The 24018-nt window shown below is 38.5% G+C and overlaps 1 protein-coding gene across 6 annotated transcripts in view; it reads left to right on the forward strand.

The window, feature by feature from the left end:
• The window catches only part of Klf12 (KLF transcription factor 12), a 438598-nt gene extending 421420 nt beyond the window's left edge, over positions 1-17178 (forward strand). For all 6 annotated transcript variants that reach the window (XM_071611451.1, XM_027938085.2, XM_071611450.1 and 3 more), the window contains one exon: positions 7549-17178. In XM_071611451.1, the coding sequence (XP_071467552.1) occupies positions 7549-7730 (182 nt within the window). In that variant the 3' untranslated portion in view covers positions 7731-17178. The remainder of the gene's footprint in view (positions 1-7548) is intronic.
• The last annotated feature ends 6840 nt before the right edge of the window (positions 17179-24018 follow it).

Consider the following 24018-nt stretch of genomic DNA (forward strand, 5'->3'; position numbering starts at 1 on the left):
TAAGATTTCATCTCACTCCAGTCAGAATGGCAGCTATCAAGAATACAAACAATAAGTGTTAGTGAGAATATGGGGAAAAAGGCACACTCATACATTGCTGGTGGACTGCAAATTGGTGCAGTCAATCTGGAAAGCAGTATAGAGAATCATTGGAAAACTTGTAATGGAGCCAGCTATCCCACTCCTCGGTTTATACCCAAAGGACTTAAAAACAGCATACTACAGGGACATAGCCACATCAATGTTTATAGCAGCACAATTCACAATAGCTAAACTGTGGAACCAACCTAGATGCCCTTCAGTAGATGAATGGATAGAGAAACTTTGGTATATATACACAATGGACATTACTCAGCATTAAAAGAGAATAAAATCATGGCATTTGCAGGAAAATGGATGGAGTTGGAGAATATAATGCTAAGTGAATTTTAGCCAATTCCAAAAAACCAAAGGCAAAATGTTTTCTTTGATATGAGGATGTTGATTCATAATGGCAATGGGTGGGGGGGAGCATGGGACAAATGGAGGAACTTTGGATAGGGCAAAGGAGAGGGAGGGGAAAGGCCTAAGTACATGTATCAAGACACAAATGGTGTGAAAATGCTTTGTGTACAATCAGTGACTTGAAAAATTGTGCTGTATATGTGTAATATGAAATTATTGCATTCGCCATCATGTATAGCAAATTAGAATAAATAATTTAATAAAAAGATTTTTTAGTTCTTTATATATTCTAGAGATTAGTGCTCTGACATTCATGTGGTAAAAATTTGTTCCCAAATGGTAGGCTCTCTATTCACCTCACTGATTGTTTCTTTTGCTGAGAAGCTTTTTAGTTTGAATCCATCCCGCTTAATGATTCTTGATATTAATTCTTGCGCTATGGGAGTCTTATTAAGGAAGTAGGGCCTAATCTAACATGATAGAGATTAAGACCTACTTTTTCTTCTAATAGATGCAGTGTCTCTGGTTTAATTCCTAGGTCCTTGATCCACTTTGAGTATTTTGTGCAGGTGAGAGATGGGGGTTTAATTTCATTTTGTTGCATATGGATTTCCAGTTTTCCCCAGCATCATTTGTTGAAGAGGCTATCTTTTCTCCAATGAACATTTTTGGTGCCTTTGTCTAATATAAGATAACTGTAGTTTTGTAGGTTAGTCTCTGTGTCCTCTATTCTGTACCATTGGTCTACAAGTCCATTTTGCTTCCTATATCATGCTGTTTTTGTTACTGTTGCTCTGTAGTTTAGTTTAAGGTCTGGTATAGTGATGCCACCTGCTTCCATCTTCTTGCTAAGGATTGCTTTAGCTATTCTGGGTCTCCTACTTTTCCAGATGAATTTCATGACTTCTTTTTCCATTTCTACGAGGAATGTCATTAGGATTTTGAATGGGATTGCATTGAATCTGTACAGTGCTTTTGGTAGTATAGCCATTTTGACAATATTAATTCTGCCTAACCAAGAACAAGGTAGATCTTTCCATTTTCTAAGGTCTTCTTTAATTTCTTTCTTTAGCATGTTGTAGTTTTCATTGTAGATGTCTTTCACATCTTTCATTAAGTTTATTCCCAAGTATTTTATTTTATTTTTGAGGCTATTTTAAATGGGTTAGGTTTCCTTTTCAGAGAATTTGTCACTGATATGCAGAAATGCCTTTGATTTATGGATGTTGATTTTTTTATCCTGCTACTTTGCTGAATTCATTTACTAGTTCTAGAAGTTTTCTGGTGGAACCTTTTGGGTCTTCTAGATATAGAATCATTATCATCGGCAAATAGTGCTAATTTGAGTTCTTCTTTTCCTATCTGTATCCCTTTAATTTCTTTCATCTGTCTAATTGCTCTGCCCAGTGTTTCAAGAACTATGTTAAATAAAAGTGGTAAAAGTGGGCATCCCTGTCTTGTTCCAGTTTTTAAAGGGAATGCTTTCAATTTTTCTCCATTTAGAATGATGTTGGCCTGGGACTTAGCATAGATTGCTTTTATGATGTTGAGATATATTCCCGTTATCCCCAGTTTTTCTAGTGTTTTGAACATAAAGCAGTGCTGTATTTTGTCAAATGCTTTTTCTGCATCTATTGAGATGATCATATGGTTCTTATCTTTAAGTGTATTGATGTGATTAGTTACATTTATTAATTTCTATATGTTGAACCAACCTTGCAACCATGAGATAAACCCCACTTGATCATGGTGAACTATCTTTTGATATGGTTTTGTATTTGATTTGCCAGTAGGGATATCCCGGTAGGGATAATAAGTAGAATGTTAAATCATTGTAGATACTTGAATTTAGAGCTCCTCTTTCCAATTCACATCTTAATTGTGAATTTTATTGAGAATTTTTGCATCTATGTTCATTAGAAATATTGGTCTGAAGTTTTCTTTCTTTGAAGTGTCTTTGCCTGGTTTTGGAATCAGGGTGATATTAGCCTCATAGAATGAGTTTGGTAGTGCTCCCTCTTTTTCTATTTCCTAAAATAAATTGAAGAGTATTGGTATTAGTTCTTTAAAAGTCTTGTAGAACTCAACTGTGTATCCCTCCGGTCCTGGGCTTTTCTTGGTTGGTAGGCTTCTGATGGCTTCCTCTGTTTCATCACTTGAAATTGATAGTTTAAATTGTGTATATCATCCTGATCAATTTGTACAAATCATGTGACTTTAGAAATTTGTTGATGCCTTTGATGTTTTCTATTTTATTGGAATACAAGTTTTCAAAATAATTTCTGATTATCTTCTGGATTTCTGTAGTGTCTGTTGTGATATTTTCTTTTTCATCACGTACGTTAGTAATTTGAGTTTTCTCTCTCCTTTTTTTCGTTAGCATGGCTAAGGGTCTGTGAATATTAGTTTTTTTTTCAATGAACCAACTTTTTGTTTTATCAATTTTTTCAGTTGTTTCTTTTTGTTTCAATTTCATTGGTTTCAGGTATGATTTTAATTATTTCCTGTCTTCTACTGATTTTGGTGTTGATTTGTTCTTTTTCTAGGGCTTTGAGATGTAATGTTAAGTCATTTATTTGTTGACTTTTTCTTCTATTAAGGAATGAACTCCATGCAATGAACTTTCCTCTTAGAACTGCCTTAAGAGTGTCCCAGAGATTTTGATACATTGCATCTGTGTTCTCATTCACCTCTAAAAATTTTTTAATCTCCTCCTTGATGCCTTTTGTAACCCATTGTTCATTCAGTAGCATATTATTTAGTCTCAGGTATTGGAGTAGCTTTTATTTTTTATTTTATCATTGATTTCTAATTTCATTCCATTATGATCTGATAGAATGCAGAGTAGTATCTCTCCTTTTTTTATTTTCTAAGACTTGTTTTGTGGCATAATTTATGGTCTAATTTAGAGAATGATCCATGTGTTGCTGAGAAGAAAATGTGTTCGCTCATTGAAGGATGAAATATTCTATATATATCAGTTAAGTCTAAGTTATTGATTGTATTATTGAGTTCTCTAGTTTCTTTTTTCAGCTTTTGTTTGGAACATCTATCCAATGGTGAAAGAGGTATATTAAAGTCCACCTAGAATTTTTGTATTGTGGTCTATTTGACTCTTGAACTTGAGAAGAGTTTGATGAACGTAGATGTTCCATTGTTTGGGGCATATATATTTATAACTGTTATGTCTTGTTGGTGTATGGTTCCATTGAGCAGTATGTAGTGTCCTTCTTTATCCCTTTTGATTAATTTAGGTTGAAGTCTACTTTGATATGAGGATGGAAACATCTGCTTGCTTCCACAGTCCATGTGAGTGGTATGATTTTTCCCAGCCTCTCACCTTCAGTCTGTGAATGTCTTTTTCTATGAGATGAGTGTCTTGGAGGCAACATATTGTTGGGTCTTTTTTTTTTTTTAATCCAGTCTGCTAGCCTATGTCTTTTGATTGGTGAGTTTAGGCCATTAACACTCAGGGTTATTATTGAGACATGATTTGTATTCCCAGCCATTTTTGTTTATTTTTGGTATTTAACTTGACTTGGTTTCTCCTTTGATTAGTTTTTCCTTTAGTGTACTACCTCCCTTTGCTGATTTTCATTGTTGTTTTTCAATTCCTCTTCATGGAATATTTTGCTGAGGATGTTCTGTAGTGCAGGCTTTCTAGTTGTAAATTCTTTTAACTTTTGTTTATCATGGAAGGTTTTTATTTCATCATCAAATCTAAAGCTTAATTTTGCTAGATATGATTCTTGGTTGGCATCCATTTTCTTTCAGAGCTTGGTATATGTTGTACCAGGATCTCCTGGCTTTGAGGGTCTGGGTTGAAAAATCTTCTGAAATACAAATTGGTATCCCCCTATATGTAATCTGATTCCTCTCTCTTGTGGCCTTTAAGATTCTACTCTTATTCTGTATGCTAGGCATTTTCATTATAATGTGCCTTGGTGTAGATCTGTTGTAAGTTTGTACATGTGGTGTTCTGTAAACCTCTTGTATTTGATTTTCCAATTCGTTCTTCGTGCTTGGGAAATTTTCTGATATTATCTCATTGAAGAGATTATGCCTTCCTCTATCCCAATAACTCTTAGATTTAGTCTTTTGTTGCTATCCCCTAATTCTTGGATGTTCTGCTCATAGTTCCGTACCATCTTCACTGGATGGTCACCTTGGTGTTGGGCTGCCATTGTTATACTTTGTTTCTAAATTGTATACTTTGTCTTCATTATCTGATGTTCTGTCTTCCAAGTGATCTAGTCTGTTGGTGATGCCTTCTATTGAGTGTTTTATTTGGTTTATTGTTTCCTTCATTTCAAGGATTTCTGATATTTTTCTTTCCATAATCTCTATCTCTTTCTTAAAGTAATCTTTTGCTACCTGTATTTGCTCTCTTATCTCTTTGTTGGTGTGATCAATGGTTGCCTGTATTTGCTCTTATCTGTTTGTTGGAGTGATCAATTTTTGCCTGTATTTTCTTATTTGGGTCATTCTTTAATTCACAGATCATTTTAATTATGAACCTTTTGAACTCTTCTCTGACATTTTGTCAACTGTGCTGTCCATGGGTTCTGTTATTGTAGTATCCTGGGTTTTAGGGGACACTTTCCTCCCTTGTTTTTTCATGTTGTCTATATGATTTCCTTACTTGCAGTGTGGCTCTGAGGTGTTACAGATTCTACTCTATAATCTTGTAAGTATCTGTGCAGCTATATCTGTATCTCACCTTGGTGTTAGGCTTCCAGACCCTGATGGTGTCCCAGGATGGATGCTACTGCAACTATAGGTGGTGGTGGCAATAGCAGGAGGTAACTTGAAATAGCAGAGGAGGTGCCCCAAGATGGATGCAACATCTTTCAGAGATGAGGCTGAAAAGGTGGGCCTTACACTGACTTTAAGATGCCTGTTCCAAGATGCAGCTGCTTCTAAGCCCTGTCTGTTGTTCCAAGGTAGAGGTTGCTGCATGGGGAAGGCTATGGGGATGGGTATAGTGTCTCAAGATGGAAGTGGGTTAGACCTAGGCTCCCAGGTGGTGGTGGTGGGGGGTGGACCTGTGCAAAAGACAGGTACCCTGGACCCTGTCTTTTGCACAGGTCAGCGAGGCAGGTCTAGCCTGAGCCTCAGCTCCATTGGGTAACTACCAGTGGTGAGATGGACTTGGGCCTACACTGGGTCTGGGCTCCCACACAGGTCAGCAAGGTGAATTTGGGCTGAGCCTGAGCTCCAGCCGGTGTCTCAATAGATGTGATTTTGAAGAGTTAGTTTATTGCAAGCTCAACATTAGACCCCATTCTCATGATATAATTTCAAACATAGAGAAATTATATTCAGCATGAAAAAGTATATTAATCATTGCCATTAGTAAATTGTATAGTAGATCTCCAGTCTTTATAAGTTAGAGTTTTTGCCAAATTTGTTTGATTTCTGTCAAACACTGGTCAATAGACACATGCAAATGCAAATTTTGTCTACTAGAATGAATGAGAAATTGAGGTTTGGGATCACTGCAGTAAGCAGGCTTTTGCCTGAAAGGAACCCTTTCAGAGTAACCTGGGGCTTCCTTTGGGCCACAATTAGTGCACCAGCAATTCTTCATTGAACAGGTCTGAACTACTCATTCACTCTCTTCTGAAAGAGCCACTTGATCCTAAAAGAACCATTATAAACAGCATTGATTTAACAGTTGAATGGAAAATGTTCAGTTTAGTTTTCCCATGTGGGCGTTACCTATACATCTCATTTATAGGGCTTAGTAATTTTTTGTGTGTGTATGTGTGTGTGTGTGCGTGCGCACACACATGCACACACATGAGCACACTTTCACTTTGCAGTTCTATTAGTTCATTCAAGTTATTGCTTGGGACCTATTGTAAGCCCTGGGGATACCATGCATGACCTCTGACCTCTGAGAATTCAGTGACTGGTTGAGGAGAAAGGCATCCAAACATAAGCTTCATGGTATATTGTGTAGGAAATGTCATAGAAATAGGAAAGGAACAGTTAAATGTGGGAGTATCTAAGAAAGTGAACTAACCCTGAGGATGCAGCAAAGTTTAGATAGGGTAAGAATTCTCCATTCCTCTGTAGCATAGGTTGCAGCATTGGATTCAGAGCAACAGGCATCTTTTAACTAACTTTGAGTATTTTTTGCTATGTGCAGCCTCACTCTTCTCATCTACAAAGTGAGGTTTGCAGTTTCACTTTGCAGCTTTATTCATAGGGAGCAGCAAATAGCTCCTTCCTATCTTTTAGCATGGGCCCAGTGTGGCAAAGAAGTACATTTCAGACTATTAGATGGAAGGAGAGATCAGTTTTTTGTGGGGTTGCATGGGGACAGGGCTTCCTTCTGAATGAGAGCCAGGAAAACACTGTACCTGGGTCAACTATTGTCCCGATCCCACTGGGAGCCCGTTTGGACAATGGATAGTGTATCTTTTCCCAGCACAGCCTTTGCATATTTTACTGTCCTTACAAGTTGACTGTGGAGTCTGGTCAAATTACATACTTCTTCAGACTGCTTTTTACAGGGAGTTTCAGCACTTTGTACTATTAAGATATCTAAGATTCTCTCCCAATGGACAAGCAAAATGTTGATGTTTATGCATAATATATGCCTAATTTCTTAGAGCATGGAGCACTTTACCTACTGATAACATTGTGTGTATACCTGCAGCCACTGATAAGTGGACCTTGTGTCCTAAAAAAATCTTAAACCATGGAAGTGGTGCATGTGTGGGAGAGGGAGTGTTAAAACTAAGCATAACTAATTACTGTGTGTAACTCTTTGGGACTTTTGGTTTTCGAACCAAATCAAACTTGGTATAGAGCTCTCAGACTACCAGCGGTGATTTTACCCAGTGACTGTCAGTATGTGCTTCCTGATATTTGGAGCACAAGGTCACTCCTCATAATTGTGGATGCAGGTGTTAACTCACTTGCCTGATGTCGCAGCAGGAAAGACAAGACCCCTGTGTGGATGGGAAGGTTTCTTGACAGATTTCCCAAATGGAAACCCCACTGAGAACCACAGTTCCCCAACACCCAGCGCTGGCTTGATTGTTATAGAAAAGTGGCGGAGCACCAAAGCTTGTGTGCCTTTGTTTCCTCCAGGAGAGAAACCCTACAAGTGTACCTGGGAAGGCTGCACCTGGAAGTTTGCGCGCTCCGATGAACTGACGCGGCATTACCGCAAACACACGGGAGTGAAGCCCTTCAAGTGCGCGGACTGTGATCGCAGCTTCTCCCGGTCAGACCACTTGGCCCTGCACCGCCGGAGGCACATGCTGGTGTGAGGACCGCTCGCTGTCCAGCTGGGCGGAAGAGCTGGATCTCTTAGCGGCACCCAATTCAGCAGGGCTGAATTCCCTTCACAGTGTTAACTCAAAAGGGCATCACCATCCCACGATGTCTGCAATCAGAGCAGGAACAAGAAGGAACACTTCTTTCGATCTGAAGGTAACCCCCACCTTGACTACACGAGAGACGGCTTCACCCTGACGTGGGAGTTCAGCCACAAAAATGCTGAAGAGACAGGCATTGATTGTTTTCCGTGCTGTGTCCTCTGCCATTTACAGATGTTTGTAGCTTGTACATTTTCTGAGCTGTCAGACAGTTTTGTTACTGAGATCTTAAAGGTCATCTACCACAAATTGATAGCTAGAGCAATTTGGATTTGGATGATTTTTCAATTTGGATGATTCTCTCATCATGCCCCCCCCCCCACTGTCCCCCACCCCACCTTTAACCCCCTTTTACAAAAAAAAAAAAAAAAAAAGATTAGTTCTTAGCTAAGTAAGCCAGAACCCACATCCAGTCTGTTACCAGCAAGCAGCATGAAAGTGGGAAGGAAGAAGTTGTTAGAGAGGTTCCATTACCTGAAAATAAAGGCCCTTGATTCAAGCAGGCCCTTGCAATAGCGATGGCAGCAACTAGATGTCCCTCGCAACTTGTCATCATGCCATGCCCTAAAGAAAACCAACATTGAATCTCTCATTTGTTTGTCGTTGATTGTTTCTGTTTTGTTTGATTCTGTTTTGTTCATCTGTTTGAGCAGAGGGGCAGCGACATTTCAGTTGAAGTCTAGTCCTGGTCTCTGCCCTGGCATGGACTGGCACCAAGGTGTTCTGTAGTTGAATAGGAAGAGCCTGTCTAAAAAACCTACTGCCCCACTTCAAATCGCAGTGTTCTGTCACCTAGGCATCATCTCTTCCTGCCCCCAGTGTTTGATTACAAGGAATCAGGGGAAAAAACTTTCTTAGACACACTGGCACCAACGTAAGAGGTGGGGCTGCCCAGGCAAAGTCAGTGAACATGAAAAATCAGACAAAGCAGAGATGGAAATAATGCACCCCTTGAGGAGAAAAGCAATAATGAATAAAAGGACTTTCCTACAATAACTTCACTGAGGACTCACGTTACCAGTTTTCATACTTACTAAAGGGATTGTAAAAAACACCCCAGCATTTTAGGTGTCTTGGTTACATTTACGGCACTGAGGTAATCTTTCTGCTGCTGTTTGTCCTGCTCAGTTGAGTATCACAATTAAAGATTATGCTCCCCCTTTCTTGTTTGCAAACAGTTATTTGGTGACTAGAAAGGCAACAGAGGCACAGCCAGGAATTAGCTCTTCAGTTAATGGGTCAGTTCTTGGAATTGAGTCAGTGGAAAGGGAATGGTCCCGCCGAAGACCTGCCATGGTGCTAAGTTTCCTCTGTTGGAGAGCCAAGGATAAGTCTCTCCAATAGGTTCTTCTGTACCTTTCATTTTCTAAACTGTACCAGGACCCACTGGTCCTGCATTGGCATCTGCAGGGATATTGAACCTACTCATCCTGTCACGAGGATGAGAGGAAAGTAGAATCCCGCCAACCCCCTAAAATTGTGAACCTTTTGCAACTAGTGAAGCATACAGGAAACAAAGCAATACATCATCAACAAGCAGTCTTTCAGAAAAATTAGCATATTTTTGTCCCCACTAAAAGACATTTTCCTGCCCAGCTTTATGTGGCTAAGGGGCTTGTTGAGATTTTTTTGTTGTTGTTGATGTTGTTGTTATTGTCATTAGGATTTTTTATAGCTTAGATATAAAAGGTCTCCAGCATAGACCTTTGCAATATATTTTAATTACAGACACTTGATTTGGGAAATTGCACAAATTAACCTCACAATATTTCTAGCTCATTTTTAAATGTTTGAACATTCTGAAATAGTTGCCGGTGACAAAATTATTCTTTTTAGGATCATCTTCTAATTCAAATAATCTTACTCTGATGAAGCAAGAACTATGAACATTTCAACAAGGACAATTTGTGTTAGATGGTATTAAAAGAATTTTAACAAATGATTGAAGCAACAGTGTAAAGAGTTTCAGGTCAAATTCTGACTTCAAAAATATGTGTTCTCTGTTTTCTGCCAGGCCTGAAAAACACATCGGGCAATTTCCCTCCAACAAGGGCTGCAATTCTATTGATAAATAGCTTCTTTAGCTACACAATCTGCTACCCACCAACCAGTGGGTTTTCTACCAACTGGAACATTTTTTATCTGTACTGTATGCAACTCACTTCTCATTGCCTGTGACCATTCAGAATAGAAAAAGGTTTCTTGATACATGCCAGCACTGGTCAGTGGCAAAGAACAGAGAGGGGCTAACACAGCCATGAACCCAGAACCTAGCTGGCAGGTCAGGGGATCACTCAAGGGAAGTGTAGATTTGAGTTAGTTCTGCCTATTCTCAAAAGAAGAGCCAGCCCAGTCCGTGTCCTCTCTCCACCAGCACCCCCTCCCCCTGCTCCCAGCAAGCAAAGTCTTGAGAGTACTGTATGTAGGTAGGCATGGTTTTTGGAATTCATTGAACTGACAGTGGAAGCTTCCTAAATGACAGCTTGATTTAAATTTAGCAAAGAGCTCTCTAACAACATAGGAAAGATGTAGGGAAGTGAGCTTTTCTCCTTACCCTCTGGTCATGGAAATCAGAATGAAATGGCGAGTTAACTGATAAAAACCTGTCAGCATCACACCATCTCCCCCTCTCCACAGAGCAGTACTTCTAAGAAGGGAGCCAAGGACAAGTAAGTGAATGAATTCCTGATCTACCCCAGGAACTGAAGCATATTGTGGGCTTGTTTTGGAATATAGCAAATTCACCTTGGTGAGTTTCCTAAAGATGTTTCCCCATGTTAAGGAAAGTGGTTTGGGATAGAAGGAAATGGAATATGTATAGGCATAGAAAAGTCACCATACCATCTCATGTGCATTTCTAGCCTCTTTTGAAAAGCACAGTGCATGATGAACTATAGAAAAGGGACCGAATCCCAAAGGACTTAGCAGCTGTTCCCTAAGTAGAAACATTCTTTGGTTTTAAATTTGAAGCTGTTGGATTTGCAGCTAGGGATATGTGCATGTTTGGGAACTTTGATACACACAGCTGTAATTTTTAAGAAGCTGCAGGAGACCTGACATTCTTTTTTTGCATTTTAGAGATTGATTACAAGGGAGTTAGGGGATTTGAAAAGTTAGGATGTTTTAGTAGAGTCCTTTTTAGTCTGATCTTGTTTGGAGAGAGATTCACGCTTCCCCATCCACCTCCAATCTCCTCTGTCCATTTTATGTGGACTGTGTTGATAACTTGTCTTAAGTTCTATTAAGGCATCTAGATGGAGATTCCTAATGGCTTTACCATAAAGATTATACTCCTGTCTTTACAAAACACATAGGATTTTTTGTTTGTTTGTTTGTTTGTTTTCAAAGACAAGTAAATACCAATAATATAAACCACCTTTTTTTAAAAAAAAAAAAAGCACTTTTTATTCACTTTAAAGTTTAAGTGGGAAATAGGAAGATGAATTGTCAGGGGGAAAAAAAAACTTAAAAAATGCTGCAGTGTTTACAAATGCCAGTTCTAGTTGATTAGAAGGGCTGTTTCCATCATGGATGAAATTTGGAATAGCTTATGCAAAGATTGTGTTCATTTTGATATGACTTGTTTTAATTTCAAATCGCCATTTGTGTTTTAAACATAAATATAATTCTGCACTTTGAAATCAGTTCACTAGAATAACATGTATATGGATAAAGATGCAGTATTCCTTATTCTGTACTTTATTTATTATACTTACCAAAGCTGCAATTGAATAAATCTGGTGAGGTGAGGCCTTCAATTGTATTAATATGCCTTTGTTATGCTGTTGTGACTGCTTAGAAATGTAGCAGTGGTGTTGTAATGAAGCTGTCTTAACATGGATAATGAGGATGCACAGAATTCAAGCAGTATCAATGCCAGCATCCATGCTGTGGTCTGCATCAAAGGGATTGAATATGAGGTGACTCTGAGGAAGCATAATAGGCCCAGGAAGCCTTAATTTTCATAATTCATTATCTACTCTTCAAATTTGCTCTTTACCAATGCCTGTCAATTTTGGGGAGTAAATGTATTCTGTTAAAACATCATTGACCAAATCTCTTCCTTTATTTTTTCTGAGGTAGTGCATTCCATGAAATGGTCTTTCCAATTTGAGTCAGTTTCCTTTAGGAAAGTAATTTGGTAAGCCACATCTCTCATACTTCTACTTGTCCCCACACTGCCTTCCACTTACCTGGACAGACTCCCTAACACCTGCACATGTGTATACATACCTGTATATGCAGCTGCCAGTGAGCTAATAAATATCAACAAAGAACTTTTTTAAAAGAAAAAAAAATTTGTAATAATCCATACTATCTAGAAATGTAAGTTATTTACCTTATTAGGGAATCAGCTTATAATACTATATATGACTTTGCCTGCATTTTATAGTTAAGAAAATGTACATAAAAATTATAAATGCTATATTTTCACAGTTTCATTATAGAGTAATGTCTGTTTAGCAACCCATGTCCATTGGTATTTTAAATATGCTGAATATTGAGCAATTGCAATAGAAATTCAGGTTTTCATAAGAAAATGAAATAGAAGGATACTGCATCTTTAAAAATAGAGTGAAGATATTTTACTGTATTCGTAACATATGCGATAGTGGAAAAAAAGTATTTTCAAACATGCAAATTTTACAGAGGTTGTAAATAGTTTGATGAAGTATGTTGGGGGAAAGAGCTTCTAGTTTTCGTCACAATAAAAAAACAAAAACAAAAACAAAAAAAAACCTTGTCCAGATATGCCTTGTGTATCTTACACCCAGTTAGTGATATTGCCACGGGAATCCTGTCCCACTTTGTCAGAGCATGTTCCTTGTGCTCTGTAACAGTGGGGTGGCCACTTGTCATGGTTCAGCCAGGATGGTTTAAAACCCACTGAAGTCATTTTAAGTTGCTACAGACACACTGATTCCAAACTCACAATGTCTTTTCCTGAAAAAGGGAAGCAGCTACCCAAGATTTTACTTGTGCTAAAGAGGAGCATCTGGTGATTGTTCTGTCTTCTCAATTATCTTCCTCCTCAACAAACTGGTTCTTGATCAAGAAAACCATGCAAGTATTTATTCTTATTGAATTCTAGAGGGATTGCTTTTCAGTGTAGCTCATGTTGACAAGATTAAGTGCTGTGGAAATGGCTACATGCTCAACGAATCTATACTGGCGTTAGAAATAAGCTAATGCCCATTTTTAGAAATGAACTAAATGCTGAAAGTGCCTGTCAATAATCATGACCAATGAGATATTCCTATACTTTTACACAGCAATAATTCTTCATCAGACTGGGTTTTTTCCTGCACATTTTGAAAACATACACATAGAGTAAATATATGCATGTAATATATTAAATCTGTTCACATACCCATGAGGGGGGAACTTTTCTGTCTTTTAAGTATACCTTAATCTTCTTTGCAGTTAACATTTCTCTATCTGAGTTTCCTTACTTGAAGGATGTACAAATGCAAATATGAGCATCAGGTTATCATCATTGTACACTATGGCATATGACAATTATACTTTTCAGATTAAAAATTATACTTTTCAGATTAAAAACTTGATTGTGATTTTCCCCAAACTTAAGAAACAGTATGTATGGCTCAAAAAGTTTTGCTCAGTTAAAAATACCAATGTATTTAAAGCAAAACACTGAGGGATTTTTGTCTGCTTAATTTATCCACTCATATCAAATGCACAAATCTATCTTTATATTTATTCACTCCCTTTTCCTAATATTTCCTGTTTTCATTTAAGAACCATTTGGGGATGAATACTGACAAAATCATTTCTCCCCCAAAAGTCTACTGAAGTACTGTTGATACTTGGTAAGCCTCGCCTTTAACCAATTTTGCAGTTAGTCCTGAAAATTGCCTGATCCGCATCCAGAAGTTCACTAGTTTTTCCTAAAATTATTTTACTGCTAAAAGTGGAGTCATGGATATCAATGTACAGTGAACCCTGGAAATTCTCCAACCTTGCCATCCCAGAGCACAAATTCACCCAAACAAGCTGTTGAGGCTATCAGCAAAATTATACTCTTTCAGAGCCAAACATTTGCTAAGAGCAATTTTAAAAGTATGAGTGATTAAACCCTCAGGCAGTGTAGACAACCACGATGGACAGCAATCTCCAGGCCCAGACCACAGGCCTACAAAACCATCAGCTGTTTCTTCCTCCAAGTTTTAGACAGGAGGAAAGGAAGAAGGAAATGCACCAGGATAGAGGATGAAATAACCAATTAAGTGTCAAAGAAAGGCTGCTGAGTTCCTTAGTCCCACTGATGTCTTCCGATTGGGCTTCATTCCACATGTTGTCTGCAAGTACTAAAATACCTTGAAAGTGCAAAAATTCAGCAAACCATGGCAAGAATAACTATTCTTTCTTAAACACTACATGCCAAGCACTGTGCTAGGCGATTTTTAGACACATTACCTCTAATCTGTATGATGAATTCACATATTATGAATGGGAAACTGAGGCACAAGAGGGTTGCTGAGACACCTGTGTACACACACACACACAAAATATAAATGGCAGAGTGGGAATGTGAAGCCACCTCTCTCTGGCTCTGAAGCCCATATCCTTTCCACTGTACCTCACTGCACACATTCCCAGCAACCACCTTTTCATACTCCCAAGTAAGTTTTATTATAGATACTCTGCACAAGTATTTATCATTTTGCAAGTAAAATATCAGGATATGATGATTCATGATTTGATGATGGTGCAGAGTGTTTGAAATCAGCCCTCTCCTGGAAATTTATGAAGGATCATTATAAACAAATAGCAGCCACCAGATGTCTCTCTGACTTGTCACTTTATTCCAAATGTTTGGCCTGGAGCTCCAGAATTATTAAAACCCCTCCTTACTTAGTAACATTTTAGCCCAAGATGGTTTTTCTCAGTTCTACACATTTCTTTGTATCTATAGCAAATGCCTGCTAGAGTCTGCTTAAGGTGGGTTGGAGATGCTCACCTCCATGGAGCTAGTTAATACCAGAGCCTGCTCTTGCAGGTGTTAATGGGGTGGCGATCACAAACATTGAGATGATGATCAATGGTTGATTCCTTTTCAGTTTTCTCTCTTAACGGCACTGCCTTGGAATGTTTTAAATAGTCTTATAAATAATTTGTTTATAGTATTGTTGTTAGCTTAATTGAGTTTTATGTGAGAAGCTGTCCAACATCAGAGAAATAAAATCCCTACCCTCTGTATAAAGCAAGGTCTCTGACAGTATTGATTCATGGAAATACTAATGGACTTCAAAAACATTAAGAGAATGTCATTTCTCATAGTGTTTCTGTTTCTGAAAATGAATCTCCTGAATTATGATCTTTCTCCCTGTTAGTTGGCTGGGGGGAGAGATAAAACCTGCATTAACAAATTCTGAAAGCAAGTGTTCTGTGCACACAACCTATTGCAGATGGGGCCTCTTCTCAGTTAATTGGGTTTCACCAGCAATAATTTCCCAATGACAAAACAACCACTTTAAGTGAGTTGAAAGAGATGAAAGGTGGAAACAGTCATATCATTACTTTTTCTTTTTTGGATTTCATCTCTAGAAATTTGCAGCATTTCAGACATCAGAGTCTGCTCTTGGCGTAAAGCAAGAACCAGTACCTTCTGGTCTGAATTATTCTCTCACTTTCCCCAAAGAAGGTTAACCAAGACTTTCGCAGAGATTCATTTTTGTCAAGAATGAGGTGAATAGAAGGATAGCATTTGGGCCAAAATCTAGTAACAAAAGTGTCCAAACAATCAAAAAGTAAGATATTTTAGAGATCTACTGACATCTTCCCTTTCTGCTTATTTCTTGCTCCAAAGATACAACGTAAAACATTATAGAAAATCATTTGACCCTACTTGGGTTTCTAGTTTTCTATGGCAGAATTTTGTGATTACATCCAACCATAGGATATGTTTTGTTCCTCAAACTTTATTACATCGGATGGGTATTGTTGAACTGGGGCACTGGTGCCTATTTGCAAGGCTCTTTCCTATCAACTTGTCTGTCCACAGTTTGTTGTGTTTAAGGATTCATTTTTTTAAAAATCACCGTCTCCCCCATGGGACAGTGGCTGTATTGTTTTGTTCATGTCTATGTGGGACACATTGCATCACATGGCAAACCAACTCTGTGGATGTGAGATAACCACTTAACAAAACCAGCTTGAAAACATCGTCTTATGTATTATGTCATCCTGCATCATAATGCAATTATGTGTATCATGATCATTTTTTAAAAAAGAGAAACCAGCAAATTCATGTTTGTCCATAGAAGAATGTACTCAGAACTTTCTGTGTTTGTGAAACGATGAGAACAGACCACCTTCAAGATACCCACCTGCCACTTAAAATGACTTAGTTATAATTAGTAGTAGTCTAGACGTTGCTCTTGGTGTGTGGGGGTCAATTCCAATGTCATATTCTTTTGAATAAATCTCTCAAGTCATATTTGAAAAAAATACACAGAATAAAGACAACATCATCTTTGGCCAAATCAAGCAGGCATTTCTTTTCTTTTCCTTGACACTTAGCTCATTATACATGGTGATTAAATCACAAGATCTTTCTGTGTAAAAATACAAAAACATCCTTTAGTTTACAAAACAGTTATTCTAGGCTTGAAGCCTCTGAACAGCAAATTGAATTGATGGGCTGCGTCTGATTCACTTGATGGATGTAATTTTACAAATATTCCTGGGTCTCTGACCCCGGAGAGCTAGAGTGCCCAGAGGAGAACACACAATTAAAGAATAATCTCCCCCCCCCCCCCGCCCGCCATGATGCTGGCAAACAAGTGTGTTGAGTTCTTAAATCTTTGTTTGGTTTTCTGTTCAGAGTTTTAATTGCAAATGAATTTATTTCTCCAGCTTAAAGATCTAATTTCCTAATAGTTTTCCTCTGCATTTATATACTCTGTAGTGTTTAGGCAACCCCTGTTATAAGTTTATTAATATTATGTAAGTGTTGTTCTTGTATTTATGTATAGTGTATGTATTGTAAATATACTCAGAGCTTTTTTCCTTTTACTGTAAAATTGTGATTTTTTTTTTTTTTTGGCCCTATGATAATGTAAAGGGAGACCCTCCTAATGAGATTCTCTCAGAGGACGATTATTCCAGTCTATTCTCAGAGATTTAAATGAACAAGTGTTATCGTTTTTAATGGTGTCTCAGACATATTCTGTTGGTGCATTGCTTTTCTGTATTCAACTTTCCTATGAATTGAGCTGTGAACCGAAATAGAGTTTAAACCTTTAACTGTATGCATTTGTATAATTATCTGAATGAAGGCATGAAGGTTAAATAAAGCATTTTGTATGGAACAAAACTCCCTGATTATTACTAAGGCTGACTCAGACACTTTGGAAATCATAGTTATTAACCGTTCTAATTAAACCTTTGTTATGAAAAGTTTTACTATTTGTGTATAGTAATTTGAAACATGGAACAAGATAGAATCTACACCAAAAAAAAAAAGAAAAATGAAAAAGATTTTTATAAAAGCCAGCACTCTGTAAAAGGGATCCCCAACTTAATATTTTACTGAACATAAAACTAAAAAGCAGTTCAGAAATTTCAAGTCATAGGAAAGGAACCTCTTTCAAAGCCGAGAGTCTAGTCCTCATGAATGATGATTTCTTCAGACTTTGTGTATCATGGAAGTACAAAATGATACATGTAGCACATGCGAAAGCTTGCTGATTTCTGTAGTTTTTTTTTAAGAAAATTGGACCTATAGAAGGCTTTGAAAATAGGCCATTAATGAGTAGAATGTCTTTTTCAACTATTTCATTTGAAAACTCTTCAAGTTTCTTACTATAGTATGTCTTTCAATTGAAGACATAGAAGACCATGCCACTACAGGAATGGTGTCAATGCTACCAGGCAGGGTCCTCAGCATTGTATTTGTTCCCTTTATTCATTACAAAACTCTTGAGTCTATCCATTTTCTGACTTTTACAAACAAAAGAGTGAGGCCCTGTGTGTAGACAATTTTCCCAGTTCATCTGGTTGCAGGATGAATGCTCTTCTCCACTAAAGGGATGTAGGTAAAAAAAAAAAGGGGTGAGCCTCAGAGAAGCATCCAGCAGACACCTTTGACCATGCATGTACAAATACATATAAGCCCTGCCAAATATTACCCTTCATTTCATAGCGAACAATAATCAGAGACTGAAATAGATTCTGGCTCAATTGACAACAGACTTGAATCCATTTCCAAATGAACACTGAGTTCTGTGACATTGTTCTGTTGCATTTAGAGACATGAGAGAGCCACTGGGCTGCCCCTCCCTGTTGTCTCCCAGCAGAGCCCACCCCTTCCCATCACTAGAAGATTGGATGCAAGGTTGCTTTGCTTTTCCCAGGCCAGTCCTGCTCCATCATTAAAAGAGGGGTCTTTTTTGTCTCCCTTGATACCAGGGACTGAACTCAGGGGCCCTTGACCACTGAACCATATCACCAACCCTTTTTGTATTTTGTTTAGAGAGAGGGTCTCACTGAGTTGCTTAGTGCCTCGCTAAGTTGCTGAGGCTGGCTTTGAACTTGCCATCCTCCTGCCTCAGCCTCCTGAGCCACTGTACAGAGGGGTCTTGCAGAGGACATTTCCTCCCAACCAAAGCCTGCTAATACTCTGCTGGTAATCACAACACCCGCCTCACAGCAACAATGACTCATTAAAAAATTATTCATTTCTTAAACGTTGAGGCAAATAAACTTTTTAAAGTCTATTTTTACTAAATCATTTGTACAGCTTTTAATTGTGCCATTTTAGAAATATTCACTTAAGGAAGAGGCCAATAAATTACAAGAGTTTATCTAGTTCTGCACTCTCGTGAGGTGACGCAAGGCTACACCTAATCATTCAGCCACTTCATTTTGGATACGGCTTTGTAGCAAAATGTCAAGTTAGATATTAGATTTATTTGTCTTTGGCCTATTTCCTAAGAGTTCTCTGCAGGCCACACAAGCAGCAAGTCAACTCTCCAGCTTGATTTTTATGTATATTTCACTTCATCCCAAGAGACTGTCATACAGTAGACCAATGAGACAAACCTTATAGAATGTGTCACCTGATATTGTTGTACTCTCAAGGTCATTTGTTGGTTGATATTTCTTCTACCCAGTGATTCTGGGATGCTTCAACAATAGCTGGGATGATGTAGGTCCTTATAATCCGGTAACTTCCTCAGGCCTCCCCTTGGGTGTTTGACCACAACTAACGTTTCTCATCTAAACATCGAAGGCTTCGTTGCTTCTCATTTGTTCCAATTTTATGACTGGGAAACAACAGCATGTCATACTTAAAACTACAGAACAGCAATGTGCTTAAGATTAGAATACCTTGGGGCTTTATCAAAAAAAACAAAAAAAAAAAAACACTTCAGTGCTAAAACAAAATCATATTGCTTAAAAAAAAAAAAAAAGATCATTTGAGTCCCAAATGACCACTGAGGGTTTTCATAATATATAGTGCATTGTCTTCCCACCAAAGTTACATGGTTTCCTTCAACACAATGAGCTTCTTGTGCTTTGTTCCTGTGCTGTCTGGATTTAATATCTCTCTTTCCCAACAGTGTAATAAGTATAATTTACATCACTTCCTGTTTAGTCTAAATTCACCAATGAACGCCCACACAGCATACACTAGAGTGCTTGTGTATTCCTGAAATAAATTACATTCTCCTTATACAGGAACAACTTTTGCATGATATCTTGTTTTATAATTTCACTATGTTTCTGTGTGTGTGTGTGTGTGTGTGCGCACGTGAAAGAAAAAGAGAGATCCAGTTTTACAAAGCCATGATGACATCAGTAACATCAAGCTTAACCAAGCCTCCTAAAACCAGGTTGGCTCAGGAAACCCTGAGAACAATTTAAATGGGCACATGGACAACGTGAGAGCCCCTTTGTGTTATTGCAGCTACTTTACATGCACATATAATCTGTAATCTTGAAGAGGACCACAAGACACTGATAATCTGTGCCATGAGCCACCAGGATGCCCAGACCCCTTAGAACTTTCAATCTGTCCCAAAGATCCAGATCAGTTCAACATCAGGGGTGGCTATGTCATGGCTTTTGACTCTTCTGCAGTCAAGCTTGACTATAGACCAGGTCATGAGGGGGATGTGATCCCTGAACACTTGGATTGATGTGGCCTGTGCATGTTCCATTGCTCAATTAGAGTCTGTAACCCCAGCATCACCTTCCAGGGTTGACTTGGAGCCATTGTTTTAATATATGTTCAGGATCAATCCGAATAGTCATTTGAGTGCTGAGGTTGTCTTTTTTATAGTTCATGTGTTAATATTTCCTATTTCAAATGAGCAGTGAAATTATACTTTTTTAAATTATCTTTTAAAAATGGGGGAAATGGTTAGGAAATTGCATGGTCTATTCTGTTCAACCACTCAGCAGAAGTCCATCTTATTTTAGTTATTAATGGCAATTTTTATATGCATCAAAGAAGGAAAAGCACATGTTTGAGCCATTCTTTTGGGAAAACATTATTACTGATTGATAATAGGGTATAGAACATTATACCTTGGACAAACTTCTTGACCTCAAGGATGTTACAGCCTATTAGAGTAGGTAGATAAATATAGAATTCCTATAAATTAAATAGAGAGGCACCAACAGAGCTGACTGAAGTAGTATGGAAATTTAAAGAAAGGGAGGGGAGCTCTGTAAAACAGGTCATGCACTGAGGCTCCAGGTCTGAAGATGTACATTGTATGTAGATGCTCACATCTTAATTCTGTGCTCCATGTAAGATGGAAGCCCTCCAAAGGATTTTGGTGGACTTTGAGTGCAACACTGGGAACCAGGGAGGCAGGGGTGCTTGATTGCCATAGTCACCACACTCCTGGCTTTTTTTTGGGGGGGTGGGGGTGGGGGGAGGGAGTAACCCGGGATTGAACTCAGTGGCACTTGACCACTGAGCCACATTCCCAGCCCTATTTTGTATTTAGAGACAGGATCTCAGTGAGTTGCTTGGTGCTTCACTTTTGCTGAGGCTGGCTTTGAACTCACGATTCTCCTGCCTCAGCCTCCCAGTATATATATATATATATATATATATATATATATATATATATATATATATATATATATATATATATATATATATGTAATCCCTGGGATTACAGGTGTGCACCACCATGCCTGGCTCATTCCTGGCTTTTATGGGTCACTTCAAAATGCGAGATGTGTCATCTCTGCTCCCATCCTGTCAGCCTCTGATTCCCTGGTCTATCCCTCCTCTTCCCCTGGCCAGCTTCTCCCAGGAAATGTCTAGGAGTGCTCATTTCTCACACTAAGCAGTTTCTCCATTGTGATGATTGATTTTATACGCCAAACTGGATGGACCCCAGGGTCCATATTTTTTTGTTAAACATAATTCTGAATGTTTCTATAAACATGTTTTTATTCTTGTCATTCTTTTTAAAGTTTTTTTATTTGTTCTTTTTATATATACATGACAATATAGTGTATTTTGACGCATACATACAATGGTTGAGATTAACATTGAAATAGGTGGATTTTGAAAAAAGTAGATTAGATAACCCTCCATAATGTGGCTACATAGGCCTCATCAAATCAGTTGAAGACCTGAGTTAGAACAAAGACTGACCTTCCCTGAGCAAGAAAGAATTCAGACAGCAAACTGTCCTTGGACTTGTATTGTAACTACTCCATGAGAGTCCAGCCTGCCAGCCTACCCCATCAGACTTTGGACTTTGCAAGCTTCCACAATCATGTAAGTCAATTCTTTAAAATAAATAAGTAAATATATATATACACATCCTGTTACTTTTGTTTCTCAGAACACTGATTCGTACGTTCATTTGTTTGGATACTCAAGCTGCTGTCCATCTTCCCGACCTCAGATCCTTACCTTCTTCCCTATGTGAACAATCAATATGTTTTGCTAAACAAAGGTATTTCCTTCCCTATGAAGATCCCGGTGCCTGTTATGGTATGCAATGGAGATATTAAGGTTCTGCTTCAGGAGGGATGTGGCGCTTGAATATGAAGGCACTTCAACTCAGGGCTCAGATTAGATGATACGTTTTGCTGCAGACACTTCACCTGGCTTACCCCACAAGGGCGTTCACTGATTCCCATGGCATAGTGTCTTCAGGACTGACTTATCCAATGGCTCATCTTCTGTTTCCCTATATTCCATTGTCTTCCAGAAGTTTCTGGAATTATCAGTCCATGCACATTAGATATAAGGATGAAGACACTTGCTCCTAAAAACCTTTCCCGAAGTGTAACCAAAATGAAAACCCTTAGCAGTTTCATCGATCCAGATTTGGAAACAAGCACATTCCTGAGCCAGTCCTCAACAAGGGAACCCTTTGACCAGGCCAGTTTCCCTGTGCCAGAAGTTGGGGTCAAGTTCTGAAGCTCAGGAGTTATGTTTTGTTCTTGCTGTTGATTCTTTTGACACAGAGCATTGAGTCCAGGGAGGTGCTACCACTGAGCTACATCCACAGCCCTTTTCTTTTTTTTGAGACATGTTCTTACTAAGTTGCTAAGTCTGGCCTTGAATTTACAATTCTCCTGCCTCAGCCTCCCTAGTAGCTGGGATTTCAGGTGTGTGCCACCATGCCAGCCTTCACAAGCTTCATAAGAAGGAATCAGAGTTGGGATTTAATGTGAGTTGGAATTTGTTGTTATTTTTAAAATTTTTTATCTTTTTATTTGCTCTAATTTGTTATACATTATAGCATAATGCATTTCCATTCACTGTACACAAATGGAGCACAACTTTTCATTTCTCTGGTTGTATACGATGTAGAGTCACACCATATGTGCAGTCATACATGTACCTGGGGTAATGATGTTCATCTCATTCCACAATCTTTCCTGCTCCCATGCCCCCTCCCTTCCTCTACCTCCCCCTTTCCCAGTCAAAGACCTTCCATTTTCCCCACGCCCCCCTCCCCATTATGGGTCAGCATCTACTTTGAGAGAGAACATTTGGCCTTTGGTTTTTGGGGATTGGCTTTCTTCACTTAGCATGATATTCTCCAACTCCATTCATTTACCTGCAAATGCATTAATTTTATTCTCTTTTAATGCTGAGTAATATTTTATTGTGTATATGTACCACAGTTTCTTTATCCACTCATCGATTGTAGGGCATCTAGGTTGCTTCCAGAGTTTAGCTGTTGTGAATTGTGCTGCTATAAACAGTGATGTATGCTATGTTTTAAGTTCTTTGGGTATACAGCAAGGAGTGGGATAGCTGGGTCAAATGGTGGTTCCATTCCAAGTTTTCTAAGGAATCTCTATACTACTTTCCATAGTGGTTATATCAATTTGCAGTGCCACCAGCAATGTATGATTTCAACGTTTTATTTAAAAATTTTTAAGCATTCAGAGAAGTGCAAAAACAGGATACTAAACACCCTCCAACTAGATTCACAGTACATTGCATACACATAATTTTTAACTATTAAAGTTTAAATGTGGACATCTTGAGAGTTCTGAAGACTGCAGCATCTATCACCTGAGAATAAGCATATTTTCCCATCAAAATGTGAAATTATTTCAACTTTTCAACTCATAACCTTATAGAAGCCGGGCGCGGTGGTGCACACCTGTAATCGCAGTGGCTTGGGAGGCTGAGGCAGGAAGATCAAGAGTTCAAAGCCAGCCTCAGGAACTGCGAGGTGCTAACCAACTCAGTGAGACCCTGTCTCTAAATAAAATACTAAATAGGGCTGGGATGTGGCTCTGTGGTTGAGCACCCTGAGTTCAATCCCCTGTACAAAAAAATACCTTATGGATTTTTAGTGTGGGGATAGCAGAATCACTGTCCCTTTTTCCCTAGTGCTTTCCCCTATATTTGTTTGTTTTAGGGTTGGGAGTGGGTTGGTTGGTTTGATGCTGGTCTTTCATGATAATGGCAGTTTCTAAGAATCCTGGAATCTAAGATTTCTAAAAATCCTAAGAATCCTGGCTCTTGAAGGCATCCCTCCATGTAAATTTGTTTGCTTCCTTATGACTAGGTTCAGATTAAACATGTTTGTCAGGGACACTTACATAGGCAATGTGACCTCCTTAGCACACTGCATCAGAAAGGATACAATGCCAATTGGTTCCATCATTGGTGATGTAAACTCTGATCACCATTGTGAAGGTACCTACCTTA

The sequence above is a fragment of the Marmota flaviventris genome, chromosome 4 (genome assembly GCF_047511675.1).
Source record: "Marmota flaviventris isolate mMarFla1 chromosome 4, mMarFla1.hap1, whole genome shotgun sequence".
Taxonomy (NCBI): Eukaryota; Metazoa; Chordata; class Mammalia; order Rodentia; family Sciuridae; genus Marmota; species Marmota flaviventris.